The sequence below is a fragment of the Limulus polyphemus genome, unplaced genomic scaffold (assembly GCF_000517525.1).
Source record: "Limulus polyphemus unplaced genomic scaffold, Limulus_polyphemus-2.1.2 Scaffold2373, whole genome shotgun sequence".
NCBI classification, from domain to species: domain Eukaryota; kingdom Metazoa; phylum Arthropoda; class Merostomata; order Xiphosura; family Limulidae; genus Limulus; species Limulus polyphemus.
In genome coordinates, this window is record NW_013667983.1 from 18,918 (window position 1) to 36,164 (window position 17,247).

At 29.6% G+C, this 17,247-nt stretch overlaps 1 protein-coding gene across 8 annotated transcripts in view; it reads right to left on the reverse strand.

Annotated features, from left to right (window-relative positions):
* Nucleotides 1-385: 385 nt before the first annotated feature.
* LOC106466756 overlaps nt 386-17,247 on the reverse strand; it is a 163,707-nt gene continuing 146,845 nt past the window's right edge. For all 8 annotated transcript variants that reach the window (XM_022394835.1, XM_022394837.1, XM_022394840.1 and 5 more), the window contains 4 exons: nt 15,347-15,498; nt 14,504-14,639; nt 10,414-10,538; nt 386-8,758 (listed from right to left, as the gene is read on the reverse strand). In XM_022394835.1, the coding sequence (XP_022250543.1) occupies nt 8,482-8,758; nt 10,414-10,538; nt 14,504-14,639; nt 15,347-15,498 (690 nt within the window). In that variant the 3' untranslated portion in view covers nt 386-8,481. The remainder of the gene's footprint in view (nt 8,759-10,413; nt 10,539-14,503; nt 14,640-15,346; nt 15,499-17,247) is intronic.

Genomic DNA, 17,247 nt, shown 5'->3' on the forward strand with positions numbered 1-17,247 from the left:
AAAAATGAAACAAAAGGTAGTTATAAATGACGATTATTATTACATTAATTTTGGTAATAATGACTTACTAACAACTAATTATGAAGGTCTTCATTCAATGCCACATTATATTCAATAATAGCGAATAATGATATATTTTTGTATCTCAGGACTTTAATTAACAGACAGTTTCTAATATTTAAATTTTCATAGAATGTTTATGCTAATGAGAACTTGTTTAAGCATTAGGTTCATTTGCTTTAATTTGTTGCAATAAAGTCTTAGTGTTAGGAGCAGGAAACTTTTGCTTAAATCAACCCCAAAACTAAAAATGCTTGAAAAAAATTCATACTATTAATTCAAGGAAATTATAATTTTTATACTTAGCAATGATGAGACCAAATAATTCACATTTACGTGAAAAACGTCAATTTTATTTAGATTGTCCAGAAGTACAAAAATACAATAGAAGTAACAAGACTTAAAGATAATATATGTTAGTGAAGTTCTGAGTGTGAAAGGTACTTACAGGCACAAATGTGGGAAGAAAAAGCAACAGTAACAAAAAAAATATTTATATATATATAAGCACTCCAATACATTTATAGTTTTTAAGAGAACTTTCGATAAACTATTCGAAAAAAAAAATGTTAAATCTATGATATTCAAATTGTTATCAATCTGTTGTTTCTGACTAGAGAAAGTACCTTAATAATTAAAACCTTTTAATAGGTAATTTGTAAGTTTCAAACTTGGCAAAACAAACACATTTTTTCACTGATTATTATTTACTGTATATATTCAAACGTGTTTTAAATGATTAATAGAACATTAAAAAAAAGGTCGTAAAAGTGATTACGTATAACATAAATCGCACATCAGGTGATCAATAATTAACACCTGTTATACCCCCATTAAAAATATCTAAAATGATAAAATTAGTTCTTGCAAATTCTCGATAAACTTACCCGTAAATGTAAAAAAGTATAAATGGTCCCAAATCAGTCTTTTGTTTTTCTTATAATTTGAGTCTCATAAAAAAAGAGATAATTAGTAAACTATTAAAACTGTTTGAGCTTTTGAATTTTTTTACCCAATAATTAATTATCATAAATCAATAATTAAACATATTACATGTCTTAAAGAAGTCCTACAACCTTTCCAAGCCTTACCTGTTACTGTTCTAGCCTTCCCCCAAGAAATAAAGAAACTGTCTAAATTTAAACCACCCAACTTTTAATTTTGTACATTTGTTTACAGGCGACATCTTTACAAAACAGGATTTAATTACAATGTAATGATGAAATTTATAAATAACATTACGATTTGTAATAAATGAATCATGAAGTTAAGACCAATTTTCATTGTCGTAGTACCTGTACTGAAGTACTTAAAATATTTTTTGACTTTTTATCATTTGCAAAAGTTTATATGAGCAATTAAATGGAAAACCAGTAAAATAATAAAAACGTTTTTGATAAAACACAAACTCTTCAATTTTCAAATAAAAACCAAATCTCATTCTATGATCCACACTTTATAAAGTTAATACACGCCTCATATAACAATTCCTGTCTCAAATTTTACAGTTGAATTTACTAATGCATGCCTAAAGGCTCTCTGCAAGTCCAACAAAATTTTACACAAGCTGGCTTACTTACACCACTCATTCTTACAACTTCCATTGATTCTTCATGAACTGTTAGGTAGCTCATCATATTCCCAGTTTAAATTCTTGCATCTCCCTTAACAATACATGTAACTTGTACTGCACTCACCTCAGATATTTCCAATGAAAATTTTGACATCTTCCTTAACAATACATGTAACTTGTACTGCACTCACCTCAGCTTTTTCCAGTATTAATTCTGGTATCTTCTTTAACAATACATATAGCTTGTATTGCATTCACCTTAGCTACTTCCAATTTAAATTCTTAAATCTCCATTAACTTGTACTGCACTAACCTTAGCTATTTCCAATTTAAATTTTGACATGTTCCTTAATAATAAATATAGCTTGTAGTGCACTCACCTTAGCTATTTCCAATTTAAATTATTAAATCTCCATTAACTTGTACTGCACTCACTTTAGCTATTTCCAATTTAAATTTTGACATCTTCCTTAATAATAAATATAGCTTGTAGTGCACTCCCCTTAGCTATTTCCAATTTAAATTCTTAAATCTCCATTAACTTGTACTGCACTCACTTTAGCTATTTCCAATTTAAATTATTAAATCTCCATTAACTATTACATATCATGTATTGAATATATCTTATACATTTCCAAATTAAATTGCAATGTTTTGTACACATTTTCACCAAAATTCGTAGCTATGTCATAAAAAACAAATCCCATCTCTTAAGTATTCTTCACACATTTCAATATGTTGCAAATATTATAAATTACACCAAAATTTTGTAAGAATTTCTAACAGACATTCAATTTCAGTTCTAGAATTCGTGTTATGTTCTCCACAAAATATTTAGCATGCGTCTTAAATGTCCTAAAATTACACTTTTAATAATATATTTTACTCTTAAGTTTAAAAAACCAAAGAAAATAAAATGTTGGTATACTATCTTGATCTCAGCCAAAACCTTAAGAGTGGCATTCATGTAAAATAACTTAATGTAAACATGTGAACACTGTTACTTGTATTTGGACTACCATACACTAGAGAAACTTAAAATTAATACTATTAAACTATCAATAACAAAATAAAGGGTTAATAAAAATATGGCTTTTAATCTAAAAATGTTAAGAATGAAATTCTCTGTGCCTTTTGAAAAACACATACCAGTTGACTCATAATTATTAATAATGACTTCTGAGTAAAAGTAAAGAACTATACCATATTTGCCATATACAAAGCCAATGAAACCTTCAGACCAGCTGGAATATGGCAGACACAGTGGAAGTTTATCCTCCAAGTTAAGCAATCTGAGTTTGGTTACGGTTCAACTAAAAGGAAGTCTGTGGTTTAGTTTGAACAAGAAAACTGCATAATTACCCTGATGAAATATAAGTCAAAACTTCAAATCAAAGGTTTCAGATGGAGCAGAACTACTTCAAATTAATAGCAAATCTTATCATATTTAAAGTTGAATGGAGGAAAATTTTATTTTAACACTTTTGCTAAAAAAAAGTTATCTTAGAGAAAGTGTAATTATGAGGTTGCTTAGTTGTATTAACCCTTGTACAACTGAAATAGATCATAAAGATTGTCAACTGTTGTATCAGCTTCCATTTCAATTACAAGATACTTCTCTCTCAACTTCATAAAAATGATGTCTGAAGACATCTTGAAAAATATTAGTGATGTCTACAACTTATGATAAACTATAATTGAGCCTTTTTAAAAAATACAGTTTGCTGGAAAAAACTGAAAGTAGCCTGTGCATTATAATTCAGTTTAAAGTTTACTTTATAATTAATTATATAATCGATATAGATTTCTTTTACTTTGTTCTTTCCTTGTTTTTCCATTCCATACATTATTAAATTAATTCTTGGAAGAATGGAAAGCTAAAACTATAAAGGTATTATTAAACAGAAAAATTTGAGAGGTTTAGTTTAAAATATGGGAGATTTAGATCTGTAGTGTAGGATATTTTAAAAACTTAATTATGAATCAAGCTTATACATTTGAATTCAGATTTCCATTTGATGAATAATGTGAATAATAATAATTACCTAACAGATTCATAAATTAATCAAACATTTTGTTTCTTATCTAGTATTTTTCTATATATATATGCCTGATCAATTAAGCATATAATGAGTTATTTTGATTTATCAAGTTTTATTGTGAAATTCATCAAACTACCCTATAGTTTAGTGATTAAAATATTATTTAAGCATTGTGTCATACTTAAAAAAAATGTTTCTATTACTATATCAGAAAACTGTGATTTCAAATAATAACACACACATGTACAGCAGTGTGGAGCAAAAGTGACTATACAGTTGTTTACTTTCTAACTATTATTCTGAAAAAACAATAATAAGTTGGTTTTAACTGTGCATGTAATATTTTCTTCAGTACCAACCATACAATCACCAACCACAACAAATGTATAGTAACTTCTGCCTCACCATGTATATGTATATGTCCAAAAATGCTCAAAACTGTTTCTGATAAAACTATAATTACCTTTATCCCCTTCACTGACACATTTCTGAAAGATCTGTACAAAATACACAATAAGGAGTGTAGAGATAAATTGGAAACCAGAGATGGTAGTAACTTTTGGCTAAGTTAGCAAGATATTAGTATTGGCAACAATAGCTGGCACTAAATAGGATATTAAAAAAAGTGCAACACAAAATGGACATTTTTAGCAAAAAGAAGACTTAGGATCATTCCTGCATCGCCTATTTTCTTTGTACACAGAGAGAACAGCAAAAATAAATCTATAACTCTTTAAAATATGTTTATATTCCAAGTTCACGTTTTGAAACATTTTTAAATTTAGAAACTCAATTCCATCTTTACAGTTATTTCATGGTTTACCATTACAACTGGCTTAGTTTCCAACATGCATACATTAGATACATCTTTTAGGCTTGAATAAAAAAGAAATGACAACGTAAATCCAAAGCTACTGCAATGATGCATGATTTGAGAATTTTTGATTGACTGTTGAAAGGCTGGCTATTAAAGTCATCACAAATTCCATGAATATCACATGTATTAAAAAATAACTTTTGTTATTCCTCTCAAAAAACTCACTTTTCATCATGGTAATTATGCAGTGTAATTTAAAGTATGTCCTGGTGTTATGTGCAATTAAAATACACATTAAAATAGTAGTTGAAAATTATGAAGTATTGTTTATCAAGATTCTTGGATAATATGACACTGTTCCACACACACACATGAATAAAACTGATTATAAAACTATTTTTTTAATTTTTGATGTTGAATTAAACAACATGCTATTTAAAAATATAAAACAATCAAAACAATCTAAATAGTTGTAGATATTTTAGCATAGATTTAAAACATCAGAAATGACATCTAAACAGTTAGTTTGGACAACACAATAATATAAAGATGGCACACAAAAACTGACATATCATTTTATGATGCTTTTTTAACAGGGGAAACTGTTTAACTTTAAAAGTTCACAAGTAAAGAATATTTTTGTTTGTTAAAGGCATTGTTGAGAAACAGGAAAATCTAAATTAACAAGCAAATTGAGTGGCATAATGGGAGTATGCAACCAAAATATCAACTTTACCATGTGGATAATTTTATGGATAACAATTCACTTCCTATGCCACAAGAAGTCTAGCATATTGTATACATAAATACTCTTGTAAACCAAGTACAAAGCAGTTATAATAACTCCCTCTGTATGTATTACACTTCTTTTTTCTACTGATCTTATCTATTTAGTTAAACAAAGTTCCATAATTAGCTAAATCTTTGTTTAAACACCAATAAAAGTAAATTATGCTAGTGCAAATGTTTTATCATCTTAAGGGGTAAGTAAGTGATTCTACTTAAAAACTACAGTTTTGTTTTTAAAATTAGTAGAGAGCTACACAAGGACTAACTGTCCATAATTTTGAACTGATAGATTAGAGGGAAGTTCACCTAGTATACAGCACCCACTGTCAACTCTAATCAAAAGCACCCATGGCTCCAAAATTTGGAGCATGATTTTGCAGTAATAGAACATGAACCATGGACCCTTGGATTCACAATCTGGCATGCTAACCATTAGGCCACACCCAGCTAGAAACTACAGATGTAGTATTGATGTACATTAAAACAAAATAAGCAAACTGAAATAAAATGAAACATTTTAAAATGATTCTAGAAAAAAATTAAATATGGTCCACAACTGAAACTGCCTTTTTATATACTGACAGATGCCTATATTGGTGGATAACTTATTGACAAGTTTTAACATCAAATGTTGTAACTTGACTAATATAAATGCAAGTTAAATAACAACAGACATGTTAATCTATATATGTAACATGAATTATACTGCAAAAGCTACACAATTCACATATTGTTGGCTGGTGTGATATATAACATAAGCAATTTATGGGCAGCAGAGATGTTACTGCAATGCTTTATACCTAAGTTTATATATATAACATTAACAACAGGTTAGTAGAGAGTAAAATAACCACATGCTTCACAGCATCAGGTTTTCTGTGAACCACTCTAACTGAACAGATATCTGTAGAACAGGCAGAATTTTCAGGATGCTTATCATGTTCCTTTAACACACTTACAGGAGAACTTATTTATTTCTACAGAAGTTATCTACATTTTAACTTGAAACCTATTCAAACACACGAGTTTAGTTTTGAATGCAGTTTCTAAGGACAGGTAAACATTTTACCCTAGTTACAATGACAGCTAATCTCTGAGGAAGCTCTTCCTATCAGAAACTTTGTTAATAGTTTCTGTTATTGCATACAGCGCACTAAAGCTTCTCCACACATCTTCATCACTTTCATTGATGATTTATAATCCTTTTGGTAATATGTAATGTGCACATAATTAAAATGGGTAACAGATTTATCGATGTCTAGTCCTCTAAAAACTCTCAGTTATGTGCTAATTTTTGGCACCCATCAAGTGGCTGAACTGATAGTGAATTTTCATAATGACAATCTTCTTAGGGTATACTTTTTGAGGGAAAAAGTTTCGGCACATAATTCAAACAGCCATGATAATTCACAAGCCCCCCTCTAAGCACATTTTACGTTGTTAGCCTTAATCAAAAATTTGATTACCAGCTAATATGAGCATCAGAGTTGATCATCAACTGCTAATCAATCAGAACATAATTCTTATGGTATCTATACACAGCTAGTCTCACAACATGTTTATCTGTTAAACCATAATAACACGACATACATCGATTAATAGTTAACCCTAATGACTACATATTTTAATTACTAATTTTTCCGTGTCTTGTGCAAAATGAAATCAAGAGGGTTTTTGTACACAGATTTATCTAAAAAACATTCATATCAGATCACAAAACAAACATAAATTAAAAATAAATTTTATAAGCATGTAATTCTTCAATATAAAGAACAGCTGTAAAAAAAACACTAGGCAAATGTTACTAACAATTTTGGGAAAAAAATACCTAAGTGCAACAAAACACAATGAAAATGTATGAAAAACACATATTAAACTATTAAAACTTCATTTATTCCAATTGTCCTTACATTTCTTATTGTTTAATTTCTATTGAAAAATTATTTTTTTAAATCTCTTTCTACACTTCTTTAATTTATTCTCATGTGAAAATAACTACTTGCAGTAATTTTCACTGTAAAACTGGTAATCATTCAACCACTTTTACACTTAAATGGTTTATGAAGCACCATGTTTCTTACCAACTCATTTTAAGTAATAATAGTATAGTGGACATACCACTAAAATTCAGGCTTTTTGCATAAAGTTTATATAAACAAGTAAAGCAAAATAATGAATGTACAGTCCTATATTTTGTGCTTTAATTATATGCACCATAGTTATCTATCAAAACTTAAAACTCAATACTGTTTTCTGCAGAGATCTTAATTACCTCCATCTACATCTTCTCATCTTACCGAAAACACAGAATTTTCCTTAGCTGCAGTTGTTTGGCTTACAATTTTCTTCAGAAAAATATATATGAATACAAATCTCACCACATAACTGGTTTGTTCAGTACGTGGTCTTTACTAGCACTTTTTCAGTTACATGATGAGTCAGCCTTAGCAAAGAACCATATGACAAAAGTAGATAAAGTAACTTTTATAATTTTAACCTATATATATATATATATAAAAAGACTTGTAATACTGATCTTCATAAGTGATTTTTGTAACAGGTAAAGGTGTAAAAAAAAGGAAAACTTATAATATATCAGTTACGTTTTATAACATTCACCATTCACATATTTTTACTTATTCAGATTTTAACATCTCAAATTTAAGTCACTTGTTCCAATTTAACACTAGTTAATTTATCCATGTTTTGGTGAAAATTAAACCAAAAATTTGCAAATTATTTTATCTCCATAACCTAAATCTTAAGTAGTAATAGATTCAACTTAAATGCAAGATAACTTCAATAGCTTGATGTGATGGACAATTAAAATGAAACTCATGTAACATTATAAGTACTATTCATTCATTCGTATCTACTGAGACACTCAAGTTACAGTAACACTGAATTTTCCTATGATTTTTCAAAACAAAGGAACATGCACGAATGACTATCCACAGCTCTCATGCACTACAAAATTTTCTCTGCCAGCTTTCTTTAAAGATATCATAGTGGCCTGAATAGATGGACAACCCATTCCATCCCAGAAGTCAGGGGAAGGTTGTTATCCTATACGTGTGTAGTACAATTGGACTACACATGGTAACCCCACCCAATACTTCTACAGGAGAGGGAGGGTGCTGATGCATATAGACCTAAATTTAAACCTTGGTTATCAAATGTAAAAACCTTGGTTTGTTTCCTCACACGGGAGGAGGTCCACGGATGTATCTCAACTGTGGTGACAGTGAGAATCTGAAGTTGTTCTGGATGTCACAGCAGTGAGGTTCCAACAAGCAAGCCACACAGCATAAAAAAACCAGAGCCACCTGGATGGGGACCGCAAATCGCATGACTCTTCTCCAAAAGGGAGTTTGGCCTGCTCTACACTTTGTAACGAATGGGGATGTCTCTAAGCTCGGATCTGGAGAAGTAGCCACAGATCTAAAGGTTGGTGATAGAGGCATGACCTCAGTTACCCTGAAAAAAACATTAATTATCTGAGAATTTATAGAAAAACAGAAATTCAGTGATGTCTAAATATTTCATACACATGTAGATCTTAACAGGAGCAATTTAAGACACCTGATCAGTAGTTTTACTTTATAATATCAATTGAGTAAGACTAGAAATCTTGAACAATTGCAATGAAATGAAAAGGTAAAGTTAAATAAGATGTATATGAAAGATATACTTTGAATACAAAGGTTTTATTCAAGGTATTGACCTGGTATGAATCTTTTAAAGTTGGCATTATTAATCATAGTTGAAAATTTTTAAGTAGAATTTATAATGACATTAATAATTTTTAACAGAGAAGGTTTAAGATAGATATTAATCTTTCATGAAAAATGTTAAACAGCTAGTTAAAGTATTAATTTATGCAAATATAAGTCATCTAGCATAGCTGCACAATACTTTAATTTTGGATTCATAACATGGGTAAATTAATATGTAAAATTGTTGCTTGATGAAGACTTCGGTAAGAGGGCCGAATGCTCACAATTAGTGTATGATTCTACACTTCAACTTTGGAAGGAATTATTTTGCTTACTTGTGACACTGAAGGTCAGAGTAAACATAAACATTTATGTATATTTATATTTTTCTAAGGCATCTCTCTCTTATAACTCCCTCTCTATAATAAAAACGAATTTGTAATAAATACATCAAGAATATAATTGACCAATTCATCCAAAAATATGAAGTTTCACCTACTCACTATAATGGGAAACATTTTAGTTTAAACAAAACTAAAATTCATAACATTTGACCATTCTTCAAATGAGTACTAAAAAAATATATTTTTTAATGCATAACATAAATAATTTGCTTAATCAACAATGTTTGTTTGTTGCACAAAGTCACACTAGAGCTATTCGTGCTAGCCATCCCTAATTTTGAAATGATAAACTAGAGGGAAGGCAGCTAGGCAACAACACCCATTGACAACTCTGTATATAGTGAACAGAAAACATTATATAAAACAAAGTTATTACAGGCCATGAGCATACATACACATATACTGGTTTTTAGTTAAAAAGTTGAATACTGTAAAGACTGAAACATATTTTTCCTTTGATTAATAGGAATTGCTAATTAATAAGAGTAATTTTTTACTTGAAAAATATGATGATTATTAGATAATTGAATTTATCAACAAGTTATGGTAATGAAGTATAATTTGACATTAAATAGTACAATGTTCTTAGGTTATTATTTTTGATCCATAATCAATTACAATATTGAATTTCTGAAAACGGTCTTCACACAAAAACCCAGAAATAATTTACACTTTGAGAAAAAAAAAGAAGAAAGAAATAAGGAAAATAGGTATTGAAAATAGATAAATTATTTAATATTTCATTGAATTTATGTACAAAATTAGACAATTTTTTACTTCTATTTTTCACTTACTGTATGTAACATGTGAATGAAAGGGAAAAAAGATAGCACAACTTTACACAAACTGGTCCCGTGTTGCTAATTTAGCTTCATACAAGGAAAGATAGATTACATTTATTAAAATAAAGAATGAAAAACTTTATTAACTATACTTTATTTTTCTACAACATTAGTTAGCTCATATTGTCCTAGCGTGATTAGCTTCAGAGAAAGAGAGGAATTTTTCCTACCATATTCCCTTTTCTTCTGTATTAATCTTCTGGTAGCCTCCAATGTCTGATTGGCTTTCAACTGGAGGACTCTGAGGAATACTCACCGATCTCTCATCTTGACCTTTCATTTCTTTGAACAAAACCTGCAATGTAAAATATCTTTCAATGTCCCACAAACAAGTGCTAATTGTTGGTTGAACAATTCCTATCAAATAGTAAACAAAAGCCTTGTTTTATGTACGACATTAGGAAGTTACTCAAAATGCTTGTATAAGGACTAAAAAGTTATGAAGTAAGGAACTGGAAACCTTACCATCTATAATAAACTGCTTATCCATATATCATGCATAATTTATACTAGTTTTTAAATAAACTGAATTTTTCTCAGCAAAGTATTATAATTCCAAGTAACATTTTAATCTATAATAATGAAATATCATCATGATCTGTGCTGTCATCAATCCTTATGCACAGTGCAATGATATTTAGTTTCAGTTTTACCAGAAGCACTAGCATTTTCCGGATATTAACTTAAATATTCATAAGACATATAATTTATTTCACAATAACCTAACTATATTTTATCTAAACTAACATTTATATCATATAAAGGACTTACTTATTATGAAGTGGCTGTGATGCAATAAGCTTGCTGCACATACACACACACAATTAAAAAACACAATTTACATTAATTTTAAAATATGTAGTTAACATTTCTATTCCATCTCTTCACTGATGCTTATTTTATTAAAAACTAAGAATACTATAAGCTGGTTAAAAGCACTTATCAACAACAGTTGTAGAAATTATTGTTTCACATTACTTTGCATCTGGAATATCTTTGTACTAAACACAATATAAAATTCATTTTAACAATATTTATTCTTTCAATAGATTAACAGAAATTTTTTATAATTATTAAACGTATGTGATGATACTGGGTGCAGTACATATGATTTTCATTTCTCTTGATAAGGTTTTTTTTTATTTCAATATAACGTAAAGAAGTATAAAAAAACGTCAGAGCTAACAACCAAAACCCACTTTGATCAGTTCACCTCTGTCAATCAATTTCATACAGATTGAGTGTGCCCATTGTCCTTTCTCAACTGCATACGAGCTCTTTAATAACATAATTTCTCTTTAATCCTTACCATACACGCCCTGTTGTTTTAGATGTGAACTGAGAAGCTTTCCTTATGTATTTAATAACAACCAAAATTCCACAAGCATAAATAATACTGTTTGCAACAAATACAATGCAAATATCTGATTCAAATTTATGTTCTCAAAATTGATTAGAAAGAAATCAAAACAGGAGGTCTGAAAATATCTTGTACAGTTAATTTACAATACAAGTACATAAAGGGTTGTTAAATGGCTTCAGATAACAATACAGATATCCAATCATCTTGTCCCTGACCATCACTATGGCTTGTCATCATGTTAAAAGACCTGATCCTCTTGTCACAATGCAGTAAGGATTTGTAAGTGCTTAAAATCAACACCTTCCATACGAAAACAGCAGACCACTTCATGTCTGCTACCAGTCACACATTGCAGCTAATGTAAGAACCTTTGTTGGAACTATAAACAAGATGATTCACATGCATCTAGGCTCAAAAAAGCAACAAAACAGTTATGTTACATTAAAGCTTCTCCCACTAAAGCCAACTGAAGAGTAACTGCTTAAAGCTGTACAAGCGATGTCCGACATGTGAAAAATGGAAGTATACTGTCACACTGGACAAAACATATGTTTACATAAATGTCTGCAAAACTCTATGCAATTTACTATCATTGTTAAAGTATACAACATTTCCAAAATGGTACATAGCATGTCACAAAAATTTTTCAAAGAGATTTGTGGTGGTTACAGGTTACAGCTATAATAGTAAGTTAAATATAAGGAGAGTTGACAAAATTCTAAGTGAATGTTGCATAGTAACAGGTTAATGGGCTGACATTACTATAACACAAGGTAATACAATCTTTGTAAGGAATGGATGTCAATAAAGTATGTCTCTATCAAGACATAGTCACATGCTAATGGTCTGACATTACTATAACACAAGGTAATACAATCTTTGTTAGGAATGGATGTCATTAAAGTACGTCTCTATCAAGACAGTCACATGCTAATGGTCTGACATTACTATAACACAAGGTAATACAATCTTTGTAAGGAATGGATGTCAGTAAAGTACGTCTCTATCGAGACATAGTCACATGCTAATGGTCTGACATTACTATAACACAAGGTAATACAATCTTTGTAAGGAATGGATGTCAATAAAGTACATCTCTATCAAGACAAAGCATCCAGCTACATATCCAAGTTAAAATGCCAGTTCTTCCATAAGATGGAAGCAGGAATTCATGATATACCATTTCCAACTTGTTTATGGTCTTCTGTGATTTCGATTTGCTCAAATTGGCACTTGGAAGTAATCATCTGTGCATGATTGAACTTCGGAAATCATATGAAGATAGGTGTGGGGGGGACAACACTGACCTTAGTGTATCATGTAAAAGCCTTGTGCAGTGGAAATTGTACTAAATATAGAACACCACTGGTGGTGGTGGTGGTAAAAGGGATTGTAAAGTATAAAGACTACAGAATAAAAGCTGTAATATTATTGCCTAGTAGTATGGCTTCAAAATGAATAATGTCATTGTTAATATAATAGTATACTGGTTGAAAATAAAATCACTGTTTCCAAAGCAAACTATTATAACAACAACAAATTTATCCTGGTATATTTCCTTCAAAAATATAATTCTGGCACTTGTTTCATAGTATTGTAGTAGCTTCAAACTAAAATGGCAGGATTTTATCAAATGATTAGAACTCTGTATAAATAATACTAAACATTTGATTGTAATATCAGACCAGATAGTATTGAAACATATGGCAGGTTTTTGGTTACTGGTTTTAACTTGCAGTTTTAAACTTTATTTGTTTGGTGTCTCAATAAAAATAATTAGAGACTAGTAGTGTTTTTCTATTTTACTGAATTTTACCAACCTGTATATATATATATATATGCACAGATCTTTCTGATGACCTACGATTGTTTAAAGAGAAATTCAGATTTCAAATGAATTTTTTGAGAATAGGGATCAGAATATTATCCTTTCTTGTAATACTTATTTAGCCATTTCCTTGGCAGATTTTTTTTTTTCACATCAAATATTGGTTGAGTGGATATTAAACAAAATTATTTTACATTGAATTTGATTATTTATGCACCAAATATTAGAAATACTAGTCAATATTTTAAAGCCAATGTATTAAGAAAATAATACCAGTACTTATTTTGAAACCAATAAAATATGAAAAGAATATAGGGCCTCATTTCAAAACCAATATATATAATACTTAATTTGTTTCATGTTAAATACACCTGAATGATTTATTTCATGTTTCACTTCACTTGTGAAGGAAACATTAGATCTACCTACCCAAGCAGTAAATGTGCTGCTCTTCAAGATTGGTGATGAATGCATACATAAAAGCACTGCTAGTTCCAAGTCTGAGAATTATTAAAAATGTCTAATACTATTAGTGTTTAAAGTAAGTATTGTTGTAAAATATTTTTTCAAAATAAATGGTTATTGTTTATAGGCAAAAGTTTCAAGTTGGCTTTGCCTAAAATTTATATATATATTTTTAAAAGTAATGGTTTGAAGAATCCCTGTTTTTGAAAAAAACTGGAATAAATTTTAAACCATTAAGAAATAATTCACAGTGTATATTACATCTAAGATAAGTGAAGCACAGTCACTTTTAATATAATTACAATGAAAAATATCTCAATTAAACTGATATTAATCTTAACTACTCCACTCTTGACAGCCTTAACACGAGTTTAAAGAATGTTCTACAATAATATTTCAATTACATTGCCAATTATATACCTATGGTGATGTGACCATAACCTAACACCATCTATTCTGATGAGTTTTGATTCTGAATGAAAAGCCTCATTAGTATTAGTCAACAAGAGAAAAAATTCTCGCTACTGTTAACTCAGGTTCAGAGTGAAGTTTTCAAACTGGTTAAATTTTAACCAAGCTTTAACTGTAAGAAAAGAAGTATAACCTTGGTTTCAGATTGTTCCAGATGTAGTACTGTGTCATTAAGATGTGAAGAACACTCCTTTAGAGGTTCATCTTGGTTGCCTCTGTTGCTCCATCTTTGCTTTAAATTCTGCAGCTCAGTCAGCTGACTACCAGTCCTGAAATGTAGCACTCAATTATATGTCTTTATATCTTAACACTATAGATGCAAGTCATTAACTATATATTTACTATTATACGTATATAGAACAGTCACTAGCCCAAGGATGAATTTTAGTCAGACTGCACTCGTATGCAAGTATCAACTCACATAAAAGTTTTATTAATACTTTATAGATATTAAATATGGTGCAATTTTTATAATACTTACCATGACATGAAAATTTCTAAAATAGCTTTAAATGTTAGTGGGGGGGGGGGTATGCATGTGAATATTTGCCTATTCACCCTGCAGGTAAGCAGAGTACTGGTATGAGGTTTTCTAGAAATTCATCTTTATATTAGCCAATATCACAACAAATTAATAAAAAATATATTCTGTAGCTTTACAATGAAATTTCACTAAACTTATAAAAAAAAGTCAATGTTTTACTGGTGATATTCCCCAAAACTGACATAACATTGTAATGTCAGTAAAGAACATTTTTCATTATTGTGTAAGATAAGCACCCTTTTAATTACAATAAAATAATACATATTTATGAATTTTGTAAAATTGACCTTGCACTAAGTTCTAAATGCACATTATACTCCCATGTTCTTTCAGGTAAATTGTCTATTCCATAAAATTATTACATCTATCTAATGAGACTACAACAAAAATCCTACTCATAATAAATCAAGATGATGCATGTTGTTTACTTACAGTTCATAAACATCATCCCACAACTGGTACAGTGCTGTAACATCCTCTTTCAAGGGGGATGATGCCAAACCTGACTCTGTAACCAGTCGATGTACTTGCAAGTTTACCTCCAAAAGTGTGTTTTTAGTGTCATGTAGTGTTGACAGTAATGTCTAATTCATAAAACAAAAACATCTTCAATTATAGCAACTTCAATTCAATAATTTAAGAAAGTCATATGAAAAGCCACTAAAATCAATTGTTTGAGAAATGCTTAGAGAACATAACTTTTAATATTTTCAATATAATACAACTATGAAAGAAACTTGTCAAAATTCCAAAGGTATAAAAATCAACAGTTAGCTATATAGCATCTGCATTTAAACTTATTTAAGATATCTAACAAATAACTCGGAGTATAATAAAAAGGTAAACCACTTCTAAGGAAAGAAGTGTCTTTGGAATGTAATACATCAGAATGACAGAAAGCACATAAATCAAGTGTCACTACTTAGAGAAAATATAATACTCCTATATGGCTTTAATATCTTTCAGGGATGATGATGTCAAATCTGACATAAGAGGGTCTGAAATGTCAACTGGTGTTCTCAGTTATTTAACCTAATGTCAACTGATAGGCATTTTTTAAAGTTTGAAAAAACACAACAATACATGTATTTTTAAACTTACTTAACCCTATCATCATGGATCAAAGGCCATGTCATTGTGTTTGTTAACTTGTACTCAAAATTTTATCGAACTACTATTTAATGAATTTATGTCAATAAGTTTGGTATCAAATTGTAGATTATAATTCAGATTTTAGTATTATACATTAGTTAATCTTTTATTTAAAAGTAACTATAAAGAAACAACACCTAAATATTGATTTTTGTGTGTCACATGGAATGTTGAATGCAGCACTGGTTCAAATTAGATGTTTGTGATGTCCAAGTACAAAGTCTATAGTTTCAGACAAGCTAGAATATAAAATAAGAACATACTATCTTTTCTATTTACTGAGATACTGCCATGTTTACTGAATCAAACAGTGGCCCCCACCCACCTCTTTCCATTTTTGGAAACACTACATTATATACACCTACTTCTGTCTATGACTTGTGTATAACCAATCAAAAGCTCATAATGTCCCCCTAGTGGCTTTCTCAGTCTTTTTCAAGTATTTTGACGTCAAACTCGTTCTTTTGATAGTAGACTTCAAGTTGATAAGGTGAGTCTTTAGTCTGCTCAAAATTTCATATGTTTTTAGACCCAAATATACAGCTTAGTTACTGAGCTTGATAAATTATAGTGGAATTCTATGGAATCAATATAGTAATTTATGATTTTTTGGTTATTTCAAATGTATATATAAAACCTGAAAAACATTATTTCGTTTCATATTTTCCATGTGTGAAATTTGATAAGGCTTAGCAACCTATGGCAAGCAGCAAACAAGTAAAAAGTTTGTAACTAGAGGAGATAATTGTTTGCTATACTTCTTTATTTAGTTAAGAATGTATTTGTAAATAGTAATAATGTATCTACATATATATGTAGTATCATAACTGAAATGTGACTATTTTACAAAATACCAGATCACCAAAACACAGCTAAGATAAGTCACTTTGTAAAGCCTAAAGGCCAGTTATATATTATTGGATATGTTAAGATGAGTGCATGTGCGCTACATCATTGCAACTTCTATATTGTTAGCTAGGCACAGCTGGAAGGTCAATATAATAAAAATAATAAATATACACCTGGAAAAAAGTTAAGCACCCCCAAATATTTTTCAGGATTGTTTATTGAAAATAAGGTTTAATTTTCATGATGTTGAGCAATGTTCATAATTTCAAACATAATTAAAAGGATGTGAGCGTTCAGGTGTGACATTTAAATCAGGCGCGTTTTTTTCCCCA